This window comes from Vipera ursinii (assembly GCF_947247035.1).
Source record: "Vipera ursinii genome assembly, chromosome: 2".
In the NCBI taxonomy this organism is placed as follows: domain Eukaryota; kingdom Metazoa; phylum Chordata; class Lepidosauria; order Squamata; family Viperidae; genus Vipera; species Vipera ursinii.
The window spans coordinates 265,885,197-265,907,304 of NC_139513.1; the positions used below are offsets into that span (position 1 = coordinate 265,885,197).

A 22,108-nucleotide genomic window follows, 5' to 3' on the forward strand; every position below is an offset into this window, starting at 1 on the left:
AAGGCTGGGAAGAAAACAGCCCAATGTCCTTTTATTCAAAAATTGGGAGGAAAAAATATGATTTAAATTTTGAAACAAACATACATTGTATTTAATGCCTGATCCTTCTGCATTAAGTAGATCTTTTACGTATACATGATTTCTCTTGTCTGCAATAAAACAATTATACAAAACTGTAGTGTGCCAGTGAGCAGAAGCAAATTCCTGATTATGGATTTAATGTCTGGCAAGTCAAATTTTATTGCCATACCTGACAAGAAGTTTGACAATCATAATAAAAGAAACATTAGAATATATAGATTGGGGAACTTTTGCTTCTCTTATAAGCCAGCCTTTTACGATTTCCCAAGGTACATAAACCGGAAGACCATCTAAAAATGGCTTTTTATCTTAATGCTACTTTGATATTTGAATCATTAGCATTAGATTGTACTCTACTGCTTTAGTGAAGAGCATCATTGCTTATGTAAAAGATTTAACACCCTCACCCCAAATTTTAACACAGTAGGACATGGCTGATGAATATAAAATAAAACAGGTTTGGAGAAAGAAGACAGGGAAGAGCTTTTCTCTTACTCTCAAAACATTGGGACCATCCAGTGAGGCTGGTAGAAAATTTTAAACAGAGAAAAGGAAGCAATTTTTCATACAGTGTGTAATTTACCTGTGGAATTCATTGTATGGGTGATTGCTACCAATCTGAATAGTTTTGAAGGGCATTGGAGTTATTCTCACAATGCTTAGCCACATGCAAATGGTCAGCCATTTGTTGCATATCTGAGTATTTGTGTCATCGGTGTGATGTCTGCTGCAGTTTGTCATCTCTCCCAGGTAAATCAGACAGGAAACATGATCAAAGTGGATGAATTAATTCTACTTTTTTGTAAGGCCATGTTAACAGAATTTTGCAAGCCTAGAAGTACGAACCTCCTGCTGCCACTTTCAACTGCTTCATCCATTAGGATGGGTCCTTCCTAAGTTTCTTTCTCTGATTGTTCAGCCACTGAGGGCTCCTGTCTTTCTTGTCTGATTATTTCCTAAGTAGCATCTCTTTCCTTCGTTCCCCAAGGTCATCCACACATTTCATAACAACTTAGTCCTAAGCCTACAGTTTACTACTATATAGTTGACTTCGAAGTGGTGCCATTTCTTGTAATTTGTCTAAATCCAACAACACATCAACTGATAAACACCTTACTTTTCTATAAGTTAGTTTGGGTGTATAATACAATTGAGCTTTTTTTAAAAATCAATTTGATATTTATGGATTTTCACTAGGGTTGTGTTCTAGCTCCCATTTTGTTTAATGTGTGTATTAATTCCCTCATCAAAATATATAGCTATTTTGGCTCTCTAACTGGGGAATCGACATCTCCAATTGTAGATGATGCTGTCATTCTAAACATATACTGGTCATAAAAGAGCTATCATTGCTTTGGTCCAGCTTTACCCTAAAAAGCATTTGATGGTTTATTAAAAAAAACCACAAAATGTTAGTCAGTCATTAATGGTTACCAGATAGAACATGTTCAATATTTATATATCTTGGGTTTAATTCACGTCACATGCTAGATGAGGCTTTGATGCTGGTTATGTTATTGATTTGGCTCAAAGAACTACCACAGCAATTTTACAGTATTATTATTCATAAGGAAATAGATATTTATCTGGAACTATTAAACTTTGCTGACAAAGGCTTAGTACAATAACTGTTTGAGGTAACTGTAATCTAATTTTCTAGCCTACTGAGATCACTTCAATCTAGATTTCTCAGGTTTATTTTTGGTACTCCCAAATGTGGTTCAGATGTGGCTCAAGCTAGAAACAAGGCTGATTAGAATAGAAACAAAGCTTAGGAATATTTAATTAGTGGCTTAAATGTATTAATTAGCCTATTTGGGCTTCTCTATTGTGTTTTAAATGAGTCCTTTCAATCTGCTTTAAGAAGTCTCTTAATCAGATACTACTTTCACATAGTCTTTTTGAGACCATTTTATGTAATGCTGATCTTAGGCAAAATAATTCATTGCCCAATCATTATTTGGAATTGAATTGCAGTATAATTTAAACAGATTGTCCAGCTTTTGATTGATGCAAAAAAAAAATCAGAAAGGCTGGCTCTCCATCTAACTCACTTACCCAAACTATCAGTGGACCTTTACTAAGGGTGCTGTAATGCACTTACTACAACATTGTCAAAGAGAAAATATTGCAGTGTTCATGGTTCACTGTCACTGCCCAAGTTGCACAGAAAAAGTAGGTACAATCAATTACTTATCTGCTTTTACATTGTAAGTGTGATGCAACTTTGAGCTAAAATTATTTTTCCCATTTTAGGAGCAAATCAATTTATGCACAGATCTAGCTACTTCAGCACCCAGATGGCAGGAATGTCAAAGGGCGGATCCATTTGTGTATTAAGAGAATGTTATGAAACTTCTAGCAGTTTGTTAACTATATAAACAGAATCCCAGGACGAAAGACTATTTGCTTTAGACTCCATTTCTTATTCTAACTGTTGAAGATGAAGAAATGGGAAATAAAGTTTGTTAATCAAATTGGTGATTTAAACAATATCTTTAATTACATTTTTCTTTGAATTATTCTTTCTATTCTATTAATAGGTTAATAGGAGTAAAATAATATTTAAAATTTTTTTGTCCTTCTTGTCCTTTTCGAAGAACTGAGCCATGATGTTTAAAAGTGACTGAAAGGTTTTCCTTAAGAAAGATTCTCAGATAAAAATCTAATTCAAAATACAACTCCTCATTTGTCCATTTCTTCAGTGCAATAGAAGAAATGGACATGTTAACTTCATTAACAGTGTTTTGATTGTCTGTTTTTATGATTTAGGAAAGCTGCGCTAAATTTGAGAATGTCTTCAGTGAAACACCTTGTTTATGCTATCATCCATTTCCTGAGAGAACAGAGTCAGATGGATACTTTCACATCCGATGAACAAGAAAGCTTGGAAGGTGTGTTGAGATGGGGCAATTTGGTATTTAAATGAAATATTGCTGTTAAGAAGTGAATGCTTTATTGATTGTATTTCATAAACATATTTTAAAACTGACGATCGTTAGAGTCCCTTTACCTCGGTCATTCAGGGTCCGACTCATGGGGGAGGACACACTCTCGACCTAGTTTTCTTATCTGGGCAGTGGTTTGATGATCTGGGGGGGGGCTCGCCAACTATTGTCCCCCTGTCATGGTCCGATCATCACCTCCTGCGGTTGGTCTTCCACTATGCCACCCCCCGCTGCTGGGCTGCGGAACCGACCAGGTTGTTCTGCCCCAGACACCTAATGGATCCGGAACGGTTCCAGACGGTGCTTGGGTCTATACCTATCCCCCTCGCTCACAGCCCGGCCAACACCTTGGTGGATGCCTGGGAAAGGGCTGCCACCGAGGCGCTCGACCGTGTTGTACCCTTGCGACCCCTGACCCGGCGCAGATCCCGGTGGGCTCCATGGTTTTCTGTGGAGCTCCGGGAGATGAAGCGTCGGAGACGAGGTCTAGAGAGCTGTTGGAGATCCAGCCGGTCTGAGTCTGACCGGTTGCAGTTAAGAACCTTTACGAGGTCTTATCTCACGGCGATGAGGACAGCGAAGTCTAATTACTTCGCTGCCCTCATCGCGTCCACAGATAATCGCCCGGCCGCCCTGTTTAGGGTGACTCACTCCCTCCTTAATTAGGAGGTGAAGGAGGAGCCCTTGCAGGGGCAAGCCAAGGAGTTTAGCTATCATCTGACGGACAAAATCGCTCAGATTCGAGCCGGTTTGGATTCTGACTGGGCAGAGACTGACAGGGAGGAATCGAGCGGTCAAGAGAATGTTACCTGGAGTGAATTCGATCCTGTGACCCCAGATGAGGTGGACAGGATCATGAGGAGACTGAGGTCTGCCACGTGTTTATTGGACCCGTGCCCCTCCTGGCTGGTATGTGCAGCCCGGGAGGAGACACGAGGCTGGTTCCAGGCAGTCATAACTGCTTCTTTGAGGGAGGGTACCTTCCCTGCCACCTTGAAGGAGGCGGTGGTGAGGCCCCTCCTCAAGAAGCCTGCCCTGGACCCGGCTATTTTGAACAACTATTGTCTGGTCTCCAACCTTCGCTTTCTTGCGAAGGTGGTTGAGAGCGTGGTGGCACTTCAGCTCCCTCTGTTCCTGGAGCAAACTGATTATCTGGACCCATACCAATCGGGCTTCAGGACCGGGTACAGCACAGAGACGGCATTGGTTGCGCTGGTGAATGATCTCTGCCGGGCTCGGGACAGGGGTTGTTCCTCTGTCCTAGTCCTATTAGACCTCTCAGCGGCTTTTGATACCATCGACCATGGTATCCTACTATGGCGTTTCAGGGGGTTGGGAGTGGGGGGCACTGTTTTACAGTGGTTCTCCTCCTACCTCCTGGGCCGCTCGCAGTCAGTGTTGACGGGAGGGCAGAGGTCCACCCCGAGGCCTCTCGTTTGTGGAGTTCCTCAGGGGTCGGTCCTCCTCTCTTGTTCAACATCTATATGAAGCCGCTGGGTGAGCTCATTCGTGGTTTCGGGGTGGGGTATCATCAGTATGCTGATACCCAGCTTTTTCTTTCCACCCCGAACCAACCCAGTGATGCCCTTGACGTGATGTCCCGTTGCCTGGAGGTGGTCCGGGTTTGGATGGGGAGAAACAGGCTTCGTCTCAATCCTGCCAAGACTGAGTGGCTGTGCATACCGGCATCTCAGACTAACCAATCTTTTCCATCGTTAACTATGGGGGGTGAGGTGTTACCCCCCGTTGATAGGGCCTGCAACTTGGGCGTCCTCCTGGATTCACGGCTCAGTTTGGAAGATCATATAGGAGCCGTGGCCAGGGGGGCTTTTGCCCAGGTTCGCCTGGTGCGCCAGTTACGGCCCTATCTGGACCAAGATGCCCTACACACAGTCACCCATGCGCTCGTGACCTCCCGGCTAGACTACTGCAATGCTCTTTACATGGGGCTGCCCCTGAGGACCACTCGGAGGCTTCAGCTGGTGCAGAATGCAGCTGCGCGAGTTGTGATGGGAGTCTCCCGATACTCCCATGTAACACCTCTTCTCCGTGAGCTGCATTGGCTTCCAGTTGCCCTCCGGGTGAGATTCAAGGTGCTGGTGATGACATATAAAGCCCTAAATGGCATGGGCCCGGATTATCTAAGGGAGCACTTCTGCCAGCGTCAATTTCCCATTGTCCTGTGGGCTCCCACAGGGAGGGCCTCCTCAGGGTACCACCGGTCAAAGATTGCCGACGGGCGATCCCCAGGGGGAGGGCGTTCTCTGTGGGCGCGCCTGCCCTATGGAATCAACTGCCAATGGAACTCCGGACTGCCCCCGACCTTCGTTCATTTTGCCGGGACCTAAAAACCTGGCTCTTTGAGCTATCTGGTCTGGACTGAGGGGTTTAATGTTTTTAAATTGTGATTTTAATTTATGCGGCTAGACTTAATTTAATTTCATTTTAATTTTATATTGTATTGTTTTTAAATTTTGCCTTGTAAACCGCCCTGAGTCCTTTGGGAGTAGGGCGGTATATAAACCGAATTAATAAATAAATAATAAATAATAAAAAAGTAAAAGAGAATTAGAAACATTTTTCAACACAGTCAGTTTTCTCTTTCAGTGCATAGTCATAGACATAGAGGAATGTTTGGTATTCTAGAATGTGCACCCAGTTCACATGGAGAATTATGGTGGCAGGCAAGAATTCACAAACTTAGAGTAAATTTCATAAGTAGGCTTTATTTAGTAACTGGTAATGTTTAGCTTTCTATTTAATAAAAGGAAAGATACCATACATTGTTTTCTGCTGTATGTTAGACCAATCCTAATATGATTGCCCTTTGAATGCATCTTGATAGTAAGTTCCAGAATTAACCACCAGTATGAAGATACTTTGTGATGATAAAAGGTTTATCTATTAGTTGTTTTTTAATTCCATGTCCCAAGGAATTATAATAATTATATAGAAACATCCACGTAGTTTTCTTGATGGTAATAATGAAATATTTTGCCTTTATCTTCTTCAGAGCTTCCCCCCCCACTTCCCAAATTATTTATTTATAAAATTTACTGGCTGCCCATCTTACCACAGAGAAACTAGTCTGTAGTCCTACAATGCTGCAATAAGTACTTTCTCAACCCTGCTTATTTTTTGAAACCAGCTGGATGCTACCATCTCCTTAGCAGAGATTGCAAGATTATTATAGCATCCATTTTAATGAAATTGTTATAAAACAATTTTAATCATTAAGAGTTTTTTGTGTCAAGTTGAACTGGTGAATATATGGACAGCATGATCATGATGCTGCTAGCTGTAGGCTAACAATTGTGCTGATTTGTTAAATATATTTTTCCTACCATATGTTAAGTTATTCTTGCCGGCCAGGCTGTAGGTATTTGGGAATGTAGGCATATGATTGAGATTGTGAAGCTTATGTCTGAACAAATTTTGTTTACTGTTAAATCTAGATAACTGAATCTAATTTTAGAATATTCAAATAAAATTACATTTAGAGGCATTGTTGGTTGAAGTAATAAGTGTACTTTGAAATATTTTGAGATTTTCTATATATCAATAAAATGTTGATTTTTTTAAGAAACATATTTAATTAGGAAAGTATTTTGATATATTCTTAAAATAATTTTAAAAGGTATTATAAAACACTTGCTTCAAATCAAATGATAAAAATATTTCACTCTTTAGTGATTAAGAGAATTAAAATTCTAATCCATTATCATAACTTAGAGACTTACTGAATATCTTACAGAAATCATGCAACCTCACTTTTTATTTAATTTTTATTTGTAAACATAACTCCAATGTAGTAATTGAAACTACTGTAGTTTCCTACAATATATACCAAAATCAGTTTAGACTAAAGCTACTATAATCTGGATTTACATATGCTAAGCCACATTGTGGTTTCTTTGATTTAAGTTTAGCATAAAGTATGAGCCCAGCTAAATATAGCTTATTCTTTAAAACTGTAGCTAAACCTATGGCTTAGTGAAATGTGGAAATCCAGTGTTAATCCAAAGGAAATCAATTCCCTTACTCAGGAGAAAGTTTAATTAAAATTATGGAATTTCTGTATAAATAAACACAAAGCTTCTTTGCACTATCTTCCTTCCTTCCTTCCTTCCTTCCTTCCTTCCTTCCTTCCTTCCTTCCTTCCTTCCTTCCTTCCTTCCTTCCTTCCTTCCTTCCTTCTGCTTCTCTTCTGATGACTTTCTGATGACATTTAATTTATTTAGGAGAGGACAAACACCTTAGTAGCAATTTACTAGGTGAGTAGAATATGTTAACTAGAAAGGTAGGAATTAATTCCCTAGGAACACTCCACAGAAATGAGGTAGGAAAGAGATAAACAGATCTGCCAAATAAATCACTATCAAGGAGAACATGGGGAATATTGTATAGCAGTGAAATTTTTGAGATCTACTAGGGGAAGAGTGTACTTCATGTAGAAGAGGAAGAATTAGTGACCATTTAAGAAGACATGGTACAACAGGGAGTAAATAATCTACTTGGCAATGTAGATTAGGATGGATTACTGAAACTTCCTTTTGGATTTATTTTTTTACATCTCTTATGCATATATATGAAAATTTAGAGTTGCCTAATGCAGATTTTAAAACATAACAATTCCTAGGGTTTGCAGTAGTTTGGTGCAGCATTGTAAATGGAGACTATGTATGTGGATGAGTGTTCTCTTGCCATATTGTGATTTATTTGTTTTTCTGTTGAGCTTTCTGGTAAGAGATTATATATATTTTGCATATATCATAGGTTGTTAAAAATATGATTAGTTCCATGTTGAGTCTGGAAGTCAGGAATCATCCAAGAAATATAAAGATAATTGTTTGCTTAGTTAGCAATTTCTATAAAGTAACACAAATTTATAGAATTTTATAAAGTGGGTTAGTCTTGAAACTAATTCTAGACTTAAAAGTTTTCTTTCCCAAAATTTAAAATTAATATAGAATTGTAAAGTTAGCACGTTTTATTTAATCACAGTTGAAATCTTCATTCAATAATAAGTCTTAATAATGTTACTATCGAAAAAATAAAAAAAGGAAAAAAGATAGGGAAGATAAGTTTTCAAAGTTTAGCTTTTAAATATAGTATTAAATCTTCACTGCACAGACTAATATTGATCAGTCGTTATAACAGTTGAAAGCCGGTTCATAAGCAGATTATCAGTCTAACTCTAAATGTGGAATGAAGCTATTTTCCATTGGAACAGTGGTATAAATAAATAAAATTCTACATAAATTGTTTCAGATTTCCAGGATGTTTAACAACATGTTTAAATTTTATTAAAGATACACATTTTTTTAAAAAAATACAAATATTTGTCCAAAATAAAACAATAGTAATAGAAGCTCATAACATAGCTGTAAGAGTCTATCATTTTATCCATTCAGCATAATGAAGGTATCAGCTTTTTTCTGAAATGTCCAGTAAGCATGAAAACATTGTTGAGTTAGCATCATATTAATGTCACAAGAAAGATACAGCATTTATATACTGATTCAGGCTTTCATGATCAGTCAAATGGTGATGAGCTTCTGGTCTAATAGGCCACAGTCCAATTTTTTGGTATCCTTACTATGGCAACTATGGCTGCCATCTTCAGAGGCAAAGAAATAAAGTTGTTGCTTTCTTACGTTGAGATGGTTACAGATTGAAGTGGAAAACATCCGGAGAAGCTCAACTTAAATATGATTTACAAACTTACAAGAAAAATTCAAAAAAAAAATTTGATCCCCTAAGGATGGCAGAAATCCATTTTCATCATCAGAATATATCATACACTGTAGGCTTCTGAGAGACATATTGTGGAATTATAAAATGTTTCATTAACACTTGACTAAAAGAATATGAAAGTTATTGTTTGTTGGAATAACTTTGTTCAATCAGCAGTAACTCAACATGAAGATATAAATTCCATTTAAAGGAACACAAAAACTAGCAAATGTCAGATCATCATACACAACTGCATAAAGAAATGTTTGAGATTTCTACTGTAAATACTGTATACTATATTTACAGTATGAATCTCAACAATTTTGAGTTTGTGTGAAAATTAACAAAGACCATATTGGCAGGTTAAGGGCGATGCTTTATTACCGGTAACTTTTTTTCTCATTGTTGGCCTAGATTTATTGTCCGACACTCTTCTTGGATTTCTTGCAGATTCATATCTTTCTGAACTTAATTTAGGTACTGCCTATCTCCAAACTGACTCTAAACAGGTATAACAACAACAACAACAACAACAACAACAACAACAACAACACAGTAGATGGGAACTAATTGCATAAAAACATGAAGAAAAAATATAGCTAACAAGGGGCTTCATCCATCCTACATTCCAATCTTATTCCAGTTTATGGTCATCAGATGTTATTTGATAGCTGTGCATTATGGAAGTTAAATTCCCTTTAGGTTATCGGAATCAGAAACCCAGGTTATTGGTTTTTGGGTTTAAGATCAGATAACAATTATGGTATGATATTTACATTGTACATAATGATAAACATCACGTTATTTTTTAAAAATAATTTATTTCTCTCTAGTGGCAATTCAGTGTTTGGAGACAGTCTTCAAAATTAATCTAGAGGATACCCGTCTTGCAGTACCTTCACGTTTGATAGAAATATTTGCAGATTCCTGTCATAAGGTACAAATGAATTAATTTTTGTGTTATTGTATCTATATAGAGATTCAAACATTTAATAGAGTACACTTTTATATAGATAATTCTAAGTCCAGTTTGCTACCAAAGAATTGTAAGAATGTCTTTCTTATAGGTGATATTTATGAAATGTTATGATACTTTTGTTAGCTTGGCCCAAAGATTTTTATTCAGCTTATAGATTTTATCTTCATCCCTTTTTTTTGCAACTTCTGATAAATTTTGTTTTCATATAGATCAAGAACTATTGATAGATTATTGACAGACTATTATTGACAACATGTCACAATTTAAAAATATGGTTTGAAATGTATTTGAGATCCTGATTTGTTCAAAAAATGATAATTGTACAGTTGTAAATAGAATAGCTTAATTAGAAACGTACATTTTATTAGATATACCAATCAGAAAATAAATGTTTATAATTTAGTTTTGTATACCTTGATACAAACTTTCTGACATCAGATATCTTAGTTACACACTGCTGATTAATATTTAAACTAGGTTTAATTGGCATATTTCCTACATTCAGATCTGAATATATATAAAGAGAATGAGAAATGTTTCAAAAGAAGGCAATCAGATCCACTTCCTTTACATATAGAAGTAAGAAATGGACTCAGAGCTGACTGAATATGGTGAAATCCAGCATAGATCGGTGCATTGCTTATCCTAGTGCTTGTGTTCAAAATTAATATAGTAAATGGAACTCAAGAATGAAAGAGCAGACTTGAGTACTCCCAGATTACTATTTTGGATAGTGTCTCTGCTCTGACATACTGTGCACTAAAATAAAATTACTTTACAACATTGATTTCTTCCTGATATTACATTACTGATATTTATTGCAGAATAGGCCCCTCGTGGCTTGTTTAAGATCAGTGATATAAATGACCCTAAATAAAGGGATATAGAAAATAATATTTCTCTTTCTCTAAAATACCATAGAATGAGATTCTGCCTCTCTCAGATTCTTTGCCAGAGGACCTTGAAAAAGCTGATCAGCTCAAGGATGAAGGTAGGAAACTGAAAAGAAATTGAAAAAAAGAATCCTTTCTGCCATTGATAATGTAGTTTATTTGTTGGTCATGATGAGAGATAAGTGCATGAATGAATTACAGATGCTCAGATAGTGTTTAATAGATGATGTTGTATGGAATGAACAGCTGTTTAAAGTATAATGTCTCCTGGCTGCTGTGGAAGAATAAAAAAACACAAGAACGTAAAATGTACAGCAAATCAGTTTAAATGCTAATTCGGATTTAGGACTGGAAAGTTATATTGCATTTAAATCATATATCACATTAGCATAGTATGGCTTTAATTTTGGTCTAGTGTATAGACTAATTTAAAACTTTGTGGTTTGCAGCCTGTGGTTTATAGCATGTTGTATTGGTTATGGGGGGTGAACTGTTACCCCCCGTAGATAGGGCCCGCAACTTGGGGGTCCTCCTAGATTCACGGCTCACTTTGGAAGACCATATAGGAGCCGTGACTAGGGGGGCCTTCGCACAGGTTCGCCTGGTGCGTCAGTTGCGGCCCTATCTTAGCCGGGACGATTTATGCACGGTCACTCATGCGCTCGTGTCCTCTCGTCTGGACTACTGCAACGCTCTCTACATGGGGCTGCCCTTGAGGACTACTCGGAAGCTCCAACTGGTACAGAATGCAGCCGCGAGAGTGGTGTTGGGAGTCTCCCGATACTCCCACGTTACGCCTCTGCTCCGTGAGCTGCATTGGTTGCCAGTTGTCTTCCGGGTAAGATTCAAGGTACTGGTAACGGTATTTAAAGCACTCCATGGCATGGGGCCGGAGTACCTCAGGGAACATCTGCTGCCGGCATCAAGCTCCCTGCGCCCTGTGCGTTCCCACAGAGAGGGTCTCCTCAGGGTGCCACCGATCAGAGAATGTCGATTGGTGGCCCCCAGGGGGAGATCCTTCTCTGTGGGCGCTCCGGAGCTGTGGAATCAGCTACCGGTTGAGCTCCGGATGGCGCCCGATCTTCGCTCCTTTCGTCGCGATCTTAAGACATTTCTGTTTGTACAAGCCGGCCTAGCCTGAGGGGGAGTGTTGGGGTTATTTTATTTTTTGTTTTTTAACTTTTCTTGGGGTTTTTAGTGTTGTATTTATATTGTTTTTAACTAGGGCAATTTGTTTAATCTCTTTTTTAATGTTTGTATTCACTATTTTATTCTGCCCTGTGAACCGCCCTGAGTCCTCAGGGAGAAGGGCGGTATATAAATGTTATTAAATTAAATTAAAATTAAATTAAGCTAAAATTCCTTAGAGTTTCTTGTTTCATGAATCAGGCCTTTATTTGCATCTTCTATCATTGTCAGCTTCGTTTTAGTAACATGATTTGTTTCTTTTCAGATCATAATATACTGTATATTCAGTGACTCCCATACAAAAGAATACAATCTCATAAGTGGTTTATTAGAATGCAAGCAGTAACTATTTTTGTTGCTACTCCAATTAGCAACTCCCTGCTCAAATTAAAGCATTTTTGACAGATGGCTATCCATCTTCTGGCTGGTGCTTCATTCAAACACATTCCATTTCTGAGATTATTGGTAATTGGTTCCACTGTAAACTATTCTTTATAGTTCTATAACTATAATTTAAATCTGTTATTGTTCTATGGGTTAAATCTATTATTGTTTTTCCTGTGTTCTAAGGTAATTATTATTACCAACTTAAGTTAAAGGACATCCAAAATTGCCATCATTCATGACATGGCATCTGGACACAAAGGTTTTCATTTCAGCTATGATACTCTAGCTGTTGAACTGTAATGGATCACTAATTTGAGCCAGTTTTTCAAGGAATGTGCCACCTTGTGTGGTTTATTTTATAGCACTCCTATTGTTCAAAACAGCATTTCATCATTTAAATTATTCATGACCATTTTATTATGATGATTTATTTTAGGTAATAATCACATGAAAGAAGACAATTATGCAGCTGCTGTGGATTGTTACACCAGGGCTATAGAATTAGATCCAAATAATGCGGTCTATTACTGCAACAGGTGAAGTTCATATAAAGCATGTGAATATTTATTTCTGAATTATATTTATACTTCTCTCGGTCTATATTACCACTCTTCGGCAGAATGCTATGCCAAACTTTTGTTTTTGTTTTGGTCATTACATTTCACTGCTGTATTTATTTTCCTTCCTTAATTAGGCTCAGTCATCAACCATCTTCTTATTTGAAATTTAAGGCCCAGTAGAGATCAATGGAACTTCTTTTGAAAAAAACTTTAGTAGAGTTAGATGGGCAAGTCTTAGTATTAGGAATGTGCAGCTCTTCAGTTCTGAAGCAGGACAAATACTTTGGAAGGCATGTGTGTATTCTTGTAAGAAGCTGTTTCTTTTCCTGTCCTTGCATAGTAACTACATGATCCCAGGAAACGATATGTTTGAGTTAAGGAGACATTGAAGAGTTAGCAACATGATGCAACAATGATATTGTTATTGCTATTTGAGGACCCGACTCTCTTGCATGGTTTCTGTCTGTCTGGTAAGATCAGGCAGAGGTGATTGTTTCAGGTTGTAGCCATTTAAATCAATGTTTCTCAACTTCAGCAATTTTAAGATGTGTAGACTTCAGCTTCCAGAATTCTGTAACCACTATGCTGGCAGAGGAATTCTAGACTTCCACACGTTAAAATTATTGAATTTGAGAAACATTGCGTTCAACCATACCATCTGTCAGGACCTAGGAATTGTGCCTTCTCTGACACAGCACTGTCCTCTGGGAATAGCCTTCTGATGTTGTAGAAGTATTTAAAAACCTGGTTCTTCTCCCAGGCCTGGAGATTTGTTTATTAATAAATTCTAGAGTAGTGGGTTTTTTTGTATAGATTTTATTAGTTTTATAGGGTTAGGAATAAGGTGGGGTCAGGGTTGGGGTTGGGATTTGGTTTAGGGCTAGGGTTGGGGTTTTTCCAAATAACATTCTCAATATTTAGCGAACAGCATAATGTCTGGGTTCATGTGTTTAACAAACAATAATAGATAATAGTTAATTATCATAAACAATATGTTAATTAATCACTCAATAGCCTTCTTGCTAATATATATTCAAAATTACATATCACATTCCTTTCTCTCTAACTTGTTTTTCTAGCCATTGATAGAAATTATCCCATGTTCTAAAGTACACTGAATTTTCTTTCTCTTTTATCTTCAAAGTCAATCTATCCATTTCTGCACACTTTAAATCTAATATTTTTATATACTTTTGGTAAAATTGTTCTTGTTTATCATTTGGTGCATATATTGCTACCATCAGTATCTGTTTTTGATCCATCATTATTTCCACCATTAATATTCTCCCCTCTTCATCCATGTAGATTTGTTTGGGTTCATCATTTCTTTAATGTATAAAGCTTTCTTGTGAAGTGCTAATGCAAAGTGAAGTTTACCAATTTTCGGTTGTTCTAACAACTTGTAATGTTGTCTTTTAATATGTGTTTCTTGAAGACAAATTATATCCATTTTTAATTTTTGTAATCGTGTAAAGATTTTTCTCCTTTTTGAAGGAGAATTTAGTCCATTTATATTCATTGACAAAATCCCACTGTCTTCCATCTCTTTCCATTATATCTAGGTCTTAATCTTTTAGTCGATCTTATCTGTCTCTGATCTCTTGGTCTTGCTCCTTCTTCTGTATATGTGTTTTTAATTTCTTCCTCTTCTCTTGGATTGACTGCTCCTTCTACTGCCATTTCTTCCTGTTTCTTTGTTTCTCTCTTTGTACCGGATTCAGGGTCACCTCTTTCCAAAAATGTTCTATGGTTGTCGAAGAATTCCATTGCTTTAAGTGGCGTGTCCAGTCTACTGTATATCTTTTCATATCCCAGTAAATTAAAATCCCTTCTGGAATCAGCCATCTGAAATTCACTCCTTTTTCAATTAATTTCCTAGTTATAATGGTATTCTCTTCAGGATTCTCTTATTCTCCTAGGGATTTGTTTGAGGACTACAATTTCTTTTTCTTTGTATTTCAAAGGTTCGTCTCTTACTCTTCTCAAAATCTCACCTTTTGTAGATCTTTTAAGAAATCTAACATGTACTTCCCTAGGGACTTTATTTCTTCTAGCATAGTTTAAGTTGACTTGATAGATCTGGTCTAATTTCTTTCCATTTGCTGTTTCCCAGTTCCTAATGCATCTGCCAATAATTCAGTTATCAAGCCTAGGAGATCCTCTTCCTTATCTTCTATTATATTTTGAAATCTTAAAAAGTATGAGGCTCTCTCCATCTCCATCCCAGCTATCAAGTCTTCTAGTTCCTCATTTATTTGGATCAATTTCTGATTTTCATCTTTTAAAACTTCTAGTTTCTGGTCAACCTCAGTAGATTTATCTTCTATTTTTTGAATTCTTTGTTGATTATCTGTGATCATCTGTTTAAAATTTTCAAATTGAGAATCCATATTGTTAATTTTTTGATTCATTTTATCGAAATCACTTTTCAACTCCTCATGGTTTCTCAATGTGACCACCGTGTGAGTAGCAATTGCCTCTTGAATTGTTTGTAGGGTCGCTTGAGTGTCCTTTTGGAAGGTATTAGCCTTTTCTTGTTGAAGCATTGTATCAATTGATCTCCGATAGACTGGACTTGCAGAAGCCAAAGAGGGAGCAGAAGATCCTTTTTTCCCAACTTTAGATAAGTTAGATAGTGTTTTTAAAGTGTGGTCTGAGGACCCCTGGGACCCCTCAGAGATCCAAAAATCAAAATTATTTGCTAGACAAGATCACTCTTCTCATTATTAATTTTATTTAATTAAAAATATAACATTTTTCATGAAAAATATTTATGTTAATATCTAATGGGTATAATATTGTTATTTTGACATGAATCAATACATATTCTATGAATGCATCAACACACACACACACACACACACACACACACACACACACACACACACACATATATATATATATATATATATATATATATATATATATATATATATATATATATATATTTGTTTTCGTAGATTTTCACGTATACATACACACACACACACAGGGCTTTTTTTCTCATAGAACGCTCAGAACAGCGTTCCGGCCCTTGGCTCTTTTTTATGACTCATGGACTTCAACTCCCAGAAATCCTGAGCCAGCCATGCTGAGGGGAAAGAGAGAGGTTTCCAAGTTGAGCCATGTTGGCTCAGGAATTCTGGGAGTTGAAGTCCTTGAGTCATAAAAGAGCCAAGGTTCCCTACCCTGCACTAGAGGAGGACATTAAAATTATTTACAAGGTTACTTCTTTAGGAACTAAACTTTTAGAATCTAAAACAGCTAATTCAAAAAGGCCAACAGGAAAGAACCTCGCATTTTTCATCTGCTTCTGTCTTTTGGAAGGTAAAATTAGATAACAAAATAATCTATTTCCTATGTTAACATCTCTGCAATGAAATCAATAAAGGTAACAGGAAAGAAATGAAAAACGTTTTTCTCAATGTAATATGTCTAATTTAGCTGATGCTAGAAAAAAATAGTATCTTTTGTAAATACTCTTGAAAACTATTTTAAATCTATAACCATCTATTACAACTAAACCACTTTAAACAATTCTTAATGAAATATTCTTAATTTGGACTTTACTTTTACTGTTTGGACTGTTGTGTGTTTTGAAAAATAGATTATTTAGGATCTAGTTATGTTGCACTTCAGTCTTTAAATAATTAACCTAATATATACATAACAATATATGATGTTTTCCATGGTGAGCTTAACATCAATAACAACATTTATTAAAAAGGCTAAAATAATTTCTGGTGGTATTATCTGTACATTAAAATTTTGTTTAGTCACAATCTTTCAATTTTCACATTCTGGACAAGCAGTGGTCATGTATCCTAGCAAAAGATGTTACATATGTGCATAAGCGTAGTCAGTAGCATATACCTTTTTAAAAATATCAAAAATGCAATGAAACAAAAATAAGTCCAAAATATCTGTATTACATCCAGAAATGCCAACTTTGCAACCAATATTTCTCATCCATAACTATGGCACCCTAAGGATACCTGCATATATGCAAATGCTTCTCTGGGATCAGTAACGCAGCAGGGATTGCTTTTTCCTTCCAGTAACAGATTGCTGGGAAATATCAAACATGGCATTGAGAATTCCAATGGTTGTTACATATTTTTCTGGATTTGGTTGGAAAGAGGCCTACAAATGCCAGCACAAATACATCACACTTGTTGAATGTGCACACGCAACTAATTACAATCTTCAATTATATGTGATACATCTAAAATGAGATGGGCTGTCTCAACTGCAACTTGCAAACCATTCCGTTTTGCAGCAAAACAATCCAGGACAAGCTGATCAGCAGAGCTTAGAGAGGACTCATTAACACAATTTTTGGGAAGGAAAGAAAGAGTGCCGGTGCTGGAGGCCATCAACTGTTTGGTGCCGGAGACCACTGCCACGAGGAACACAGCTCTGGGTCGGGGTTCAGAGCAGCTCCGGGTGGGAGCTCAGGACGGGCCGCAGCATGGCAACTGCAGGGAGGGGAATCCCCGCGGCATGTGGCTGTGAGCCGCAGGGGCGGGGGTGCAAAGGACGGGCGGCAATGCCGTAGCAAGACACCAGCATCACTCCCAGTGACAGCACCTCTGAGTTCCGGCACCTTTTTTTTTTTTAGAAAACAAGCTGTGTGTGTGTGTGTGTGTGTGTGTCTTACAAAAAGAGGCACTTTTGGGGTCCTCCATAATTTTTAAAGGTGGGAAGGGTCCCAGAGCAAAAAGTATAAGAACACAGCTCTGAAAGTATTCTTAATATTTGTTATAAGAATGTGTTTTTTGACAAAACATAGAAAGTGACTTTGGTAGATCTTTTTTCTCGATATTCTTTTTATTCAAAAAACATGAAATTGGTGGGTGGAAAAACAATCTACAGCTTTTTTTTTCAAAGTGAGACAACATGATAAGTGTATTAATGGTTGGTGTTCAGATGGAGATCAGTTTGTTGACTTTTATATTTTTTGAGCTTTGCTCTTTTTTCACACCGTAGAGCTGCTGCTCAAAGTAAACTGAACAATCACAGTGAAGCAATAAAAGACTGTGAGAGAGCAATTGCAATAGATCCAAAATACAGCAAAGCATATGGAAGAATGGGGTAAGCAAATTAATGTTATATCTTGCATTTCTGGACCACTCATCTCCTTCAAAAAGGGACTTGTTCTATTTTTTGTTATATTTGCTATGATGTCATTCTCTGACACTCTTTCATTTCTTTTCCCCCTCCATATTCTTCTTTGTCTTGTTCTTTCTTTCCCTTCTTTCCCTTGTTCTCTATTGTTCTCCACACTTTCTAATCTCTGTGGTATTCTTCTTCCTCTATCTCCTTTTCTATTTTCTCACAAAAGGAGGAATATGAACCTCATCCTAGTAGTCTGAACCATGTTCTCTAAAATGGAAAAGCTCTAAATGTTTAAAATATTTGCCAGCACCTCAAATTACTAAATCTTTCTACCTGACTACCAAGAAACTAAAAGATTAATTTGAATTCATTAATCTGAATAACAATAATTTAATCAATTTAATTAATCTAAGCTCTTCAAATTAATACCCCCAAAATGAAAGGACTGTCTGGGTTACTGCATGACTTCATTCTGAAGTCATTATTTTAATTCAATTCAAAACCAAATAAATTAATTTTGAGGTTTTACCTCTTGGATTAATGAGACTTGTGGTGTCTCAGACAATTTCATGTATGTTAATCAATGCATTTTTAAAACATTTTTTACTTTCTATTCTTCTATCTTATAACTGAAAAATCAGCAAAAGCCAAATCAAGAAAGTTTTTCTTTGTACAAAATCCTTCCTTCCTTCCTTCCTTCCTTCCTTCCTTCCTTCCTTCCTTCCTTCCTTCTTTATTTTCATTATTTTCAAGATAAGCAAGATTTGAGCTTCTTAAAAGTAAGGTTTGATCTTACTGTGGGAAATGATCTTTGGTTTTAGAACCTGATGATTATTTTGTGTAACAAATCTATAAGCTACCGAAAACTATCTTGCAAATAGAAAAATGCTGTACTTTACATTCTTTTTCAAATGCTGTGTACCATTTACTAAGTGAGAAGTTAGTGTAATATGCATATAACCATATGATAAGCCGACTTCTCATGGTATCCTGTTACACAGAACTGAAATTATATACCACTCCCTATTTTCTAAATGTATGCAAATTGTAATAAAATTCTCCTTGTATGTGGTGTGGTACTGTTAGCTATACATTTACTATATTATATCATTACAAATTTATATATATGGTCCATGCTTTTAAAAGTATTTCTTGTAACTTTCCTTAGTCACAGAATTTGCATACAAAACTGTCAGATGCAAAGAATCAGACCATTTGTATAGGTTGCAGCATAAATGATTTATTTACTATATACAGCCTATAGCCTATATACAATAGCCTATACACAAGAATCTGGGCAACTAACGATCAACACTAAATTGGCAGTAGATAAGTGGCAAAGGAAGTCAAGGAGGGGCTAGGTTTGGATCACTTGTGATAATGCAAGGACTCCAAAATGATGATGTGTTTTATTCTGCCCCTATCCCCAGCTCTGGCTGCTCTTCTCCTACAAAAACACCTCAGCATGGATGAGTAACAATTCTACAGGTTGTGGGGATAAGGGGCAGAGGGAAGCTGGTATGAAATTGCAGTAAAACATTACTACTAGACTCTAGATAAACTGAACAATAAAGTAACAAATATAAATATTTGGTGAATGCTGTTTTAAAATAAAGCTATAGAGCTAGGAATATATTAACCTTTTTATTACTGTGTGGCATACTTTTAATGTATATAAATCGAAACAAACAAATAAATAAATAATGGATTTGAGCCCATTCTTTTCTCTACAATTTAAACTGTATTTATATTGTTAAAGAATAGATTTTTAAAAATAGAAATATTTGTTCAGATTGTCTTCCTGTTGGCTCCCTTTGTTCATATTAGATTGGCTCTGACTTCAATGAATAAATATCAAGAGGCAATTAACAGTTACCAAAAGGCACTGGATCTTGATCCAGAAAATGATTCTTACAAATCAAATCTGAAAATAGCTGAACAGAAATCAAGAGACATGTCCAGTCCTGTAAGTTAGCTTTCAAACCATTTGTAATAATACATTGTTTAAATGTTTTTGTTATCCAATGCTTCTTTACTTATAATTGACATGTATTTATTTTCAGACTGGAACTGGTCTGAGTTTTGATATGGCAAGTTTGATAAACAATCCTGCCTTCATTAGCATGGTAAGTGCACTTCAAAATTATTTTTTTTGTTCTTGGGTTCTACTGTTTCTCATATTGGCTAACTATTCCTTACTCATAATATTTTCATTGTTTATAAAGATGATGATGTTGATGATGTCACTAATTAAAATTAAATCCTGCCTTTCCCCTTATTCAAAACACCTTGTAACTGGAAAGCAAAATACAAAAACTCAGCAATCAAACCAATACAATTAAAATCAATGGAGACATGCAATTTTCTTAACACCAGGACGATTAAAACTGTTTGAATAGTTAAAAGCCTGGTGAAAGAGTGTTTTTGATATTTTGCTAAAACTTGGGAGACTGAGGGTGGGGTAAAGATATACTCTCTGGAAAAGTATTTCATAGCTTGGTCCCACGCTAGAAAAGATTAGATAGCTGAGCTTCTGACAGTTGGGGCATCTTCAAAAACCCCCACATATTACTTATATAAGTAGCCAGACTCATAATAGGGCTGTATTGAGATACCATAGTCTATAGATTTTAAGATTAATTAAATACCAAGAAAGTTTGACTTTGAAAGTGTACCATTACTCACAGTACTACTGGCCAATGAAACTATCCTGCCTAATTTTGGCTTCATCGTGGATGAAATTATTTCATCTATTTCAGGCAGCAAGTTTAATGCAGAATCCTCAAGTCCAGCAACTGTAAGTATCAACACAGGCCACCTGTGTTGTCATAGAGGTGACAAAGCAAGCATAACATAGAGGATTAGGGTGAGCACACATCACTTTCAGGAAACACACTTAGTACTGAAATCTCACTGAACAATTTTCTTTCTAGCAATGATTTTTCCATTTGTTAGGGTAGGATGAAGAAGGGATTATAGCTCTGCTTTTGAACTCAAGAAGAAAATCTGGCAGTGGAATCTGTTCTTCGATGGGTTCAAAGAAAATTCATGAGTTTCTGAAATTCAAAACCTAATACAATGAGTACATGTGTGTTATGTGACATCCAGTGCTTTTTTTGTAAAAGAAAAAGGTGCCGGAACTCACACATGTCATACAGACCGCCTTGCCTATCCTACAAGGTTCCATCCAAAAAAGGTGCCAGAACTCCATTCTGAGCATTCTATGAGAAAAAAAGCCCTGGTGACATCGTTTATATTCCACCACACTTTTAGATTCTAGGTGACTCATAATACTAATAGAGTAGAAAATATAAAGCTTGTAAGTAGTGTTGAGAGGTAGCCTTGAGCAGTATGTGATAAAGAGAGCATCAGTGACTATTGAGCAGAATATGCTGCTTGAAAAATTGTCACTCTGGTGCAGGGGTGTCAAACTGCCGGCCCATAGGCCGGTTTCATCATACAGAGGCTCTGGCAATGCCAAAAAAGTTGTGATACGTCATGACACGTCATGTGACGTGGTGAGTTTGACACCCGGGCTCTGGTGCATCAACTAAAGCTGAGTAAAGTTTTACTGACTAAACCTCCATCTGCTGTTCAGGATGTGTCAATAGTTTTGAATGTTGCTGAGAGGCCCAATAGAGCAAGAAACACTCCACTCTATCCATCTAGGTGATGATCAGGATGTTTTGATCACATGCCCAGGTTAAAATCCACTTCATCCAGGATGCTTTCGAGCCAAATCCTCATTACATTCTCAGCTTTTATGTAGAAAGGGATCACTTCTTCAAGGTAATTGATATTGTAGTCCCTTCCCTAAAAGAAGTATTATCCATCCCTCAAACCCAGTTGCCTGTTTCTTCCTTGTCTGCTTATATAAGTCCAGGAAGAAAAAAAAACTACTCCAAAAGTTTCCGCAGAGAAAACAGTTCGAGAACCTTACAAGTCATTGCATCAGCTACGTCATTGAATTCTGCCTTTAATTATGTGTCCAACTTGCAAATTAAAAATGCCTTAAAAACAAGTAGCAGCCTGAAGTTCTTTTCATCTATCATCCCCCAACAGCATGCCAGTCCATCTAAACAGAGCTGTGAGATGCACAGACATAATAAGGGTACAAATATACAGTAACTATTTCACATCTTAACCAGCAAAGTAAATGTTTAACATTGTAAGCCACCCAGAGTTGCCCTGTGGTAAGATGAATAAATTTGATAGATA

At 36.7% G+C, this 22,108-nt stretch overlaps 1 protein-coding gene across 1 annotated transcript in view; it reads left to right on the plus strand.

The window, feature by feature from the left end:
- The window catches only part of SGTB (small glutamine rich tetratricopeptide repeat co-chaperone beta), a 30,570-nt gene that overhangs the window by 4,124 nt on the left and 4,338 nt on the right, over window positions 1-22,108 (plus strand). The window contains exons 2-9 of the mRNA XM_083351671.1: window positions 2,854-2,975; window positions 9,599-9,702; window positions 10,666-10,735; window positions 12,649-12,748; window positions 17,762-17,866; window positions 19,718-19,856; window positions 19,954-20,016; window positions 20,650-20,687. Of these exons, the coding sequence (XP_083207797.1) occupies window positions 2,876-2,975; window positions 9,599-9,702; window positions 10,666-10,735; window positions 12,649-12,748; window positions 17,762-17,866; window positions 19,718-19,856; window positions 19,954-20,016; window positions 20,650-20,687 (719 nt within the window). The 5' untranslated portion in view covers window positions 2,854-2,875. The remainder of the gene's footprint in view (window positions 1-2,853; window positions 2,976-9,598; window positions 9,703-10,665; window positions 10,736-12,648; window positions 12,749-17,761; window positions 17,867-19,717; window positions 19,857-19,953; window positions 20,017-20,649; window positions 20,688-22,108) is intronic.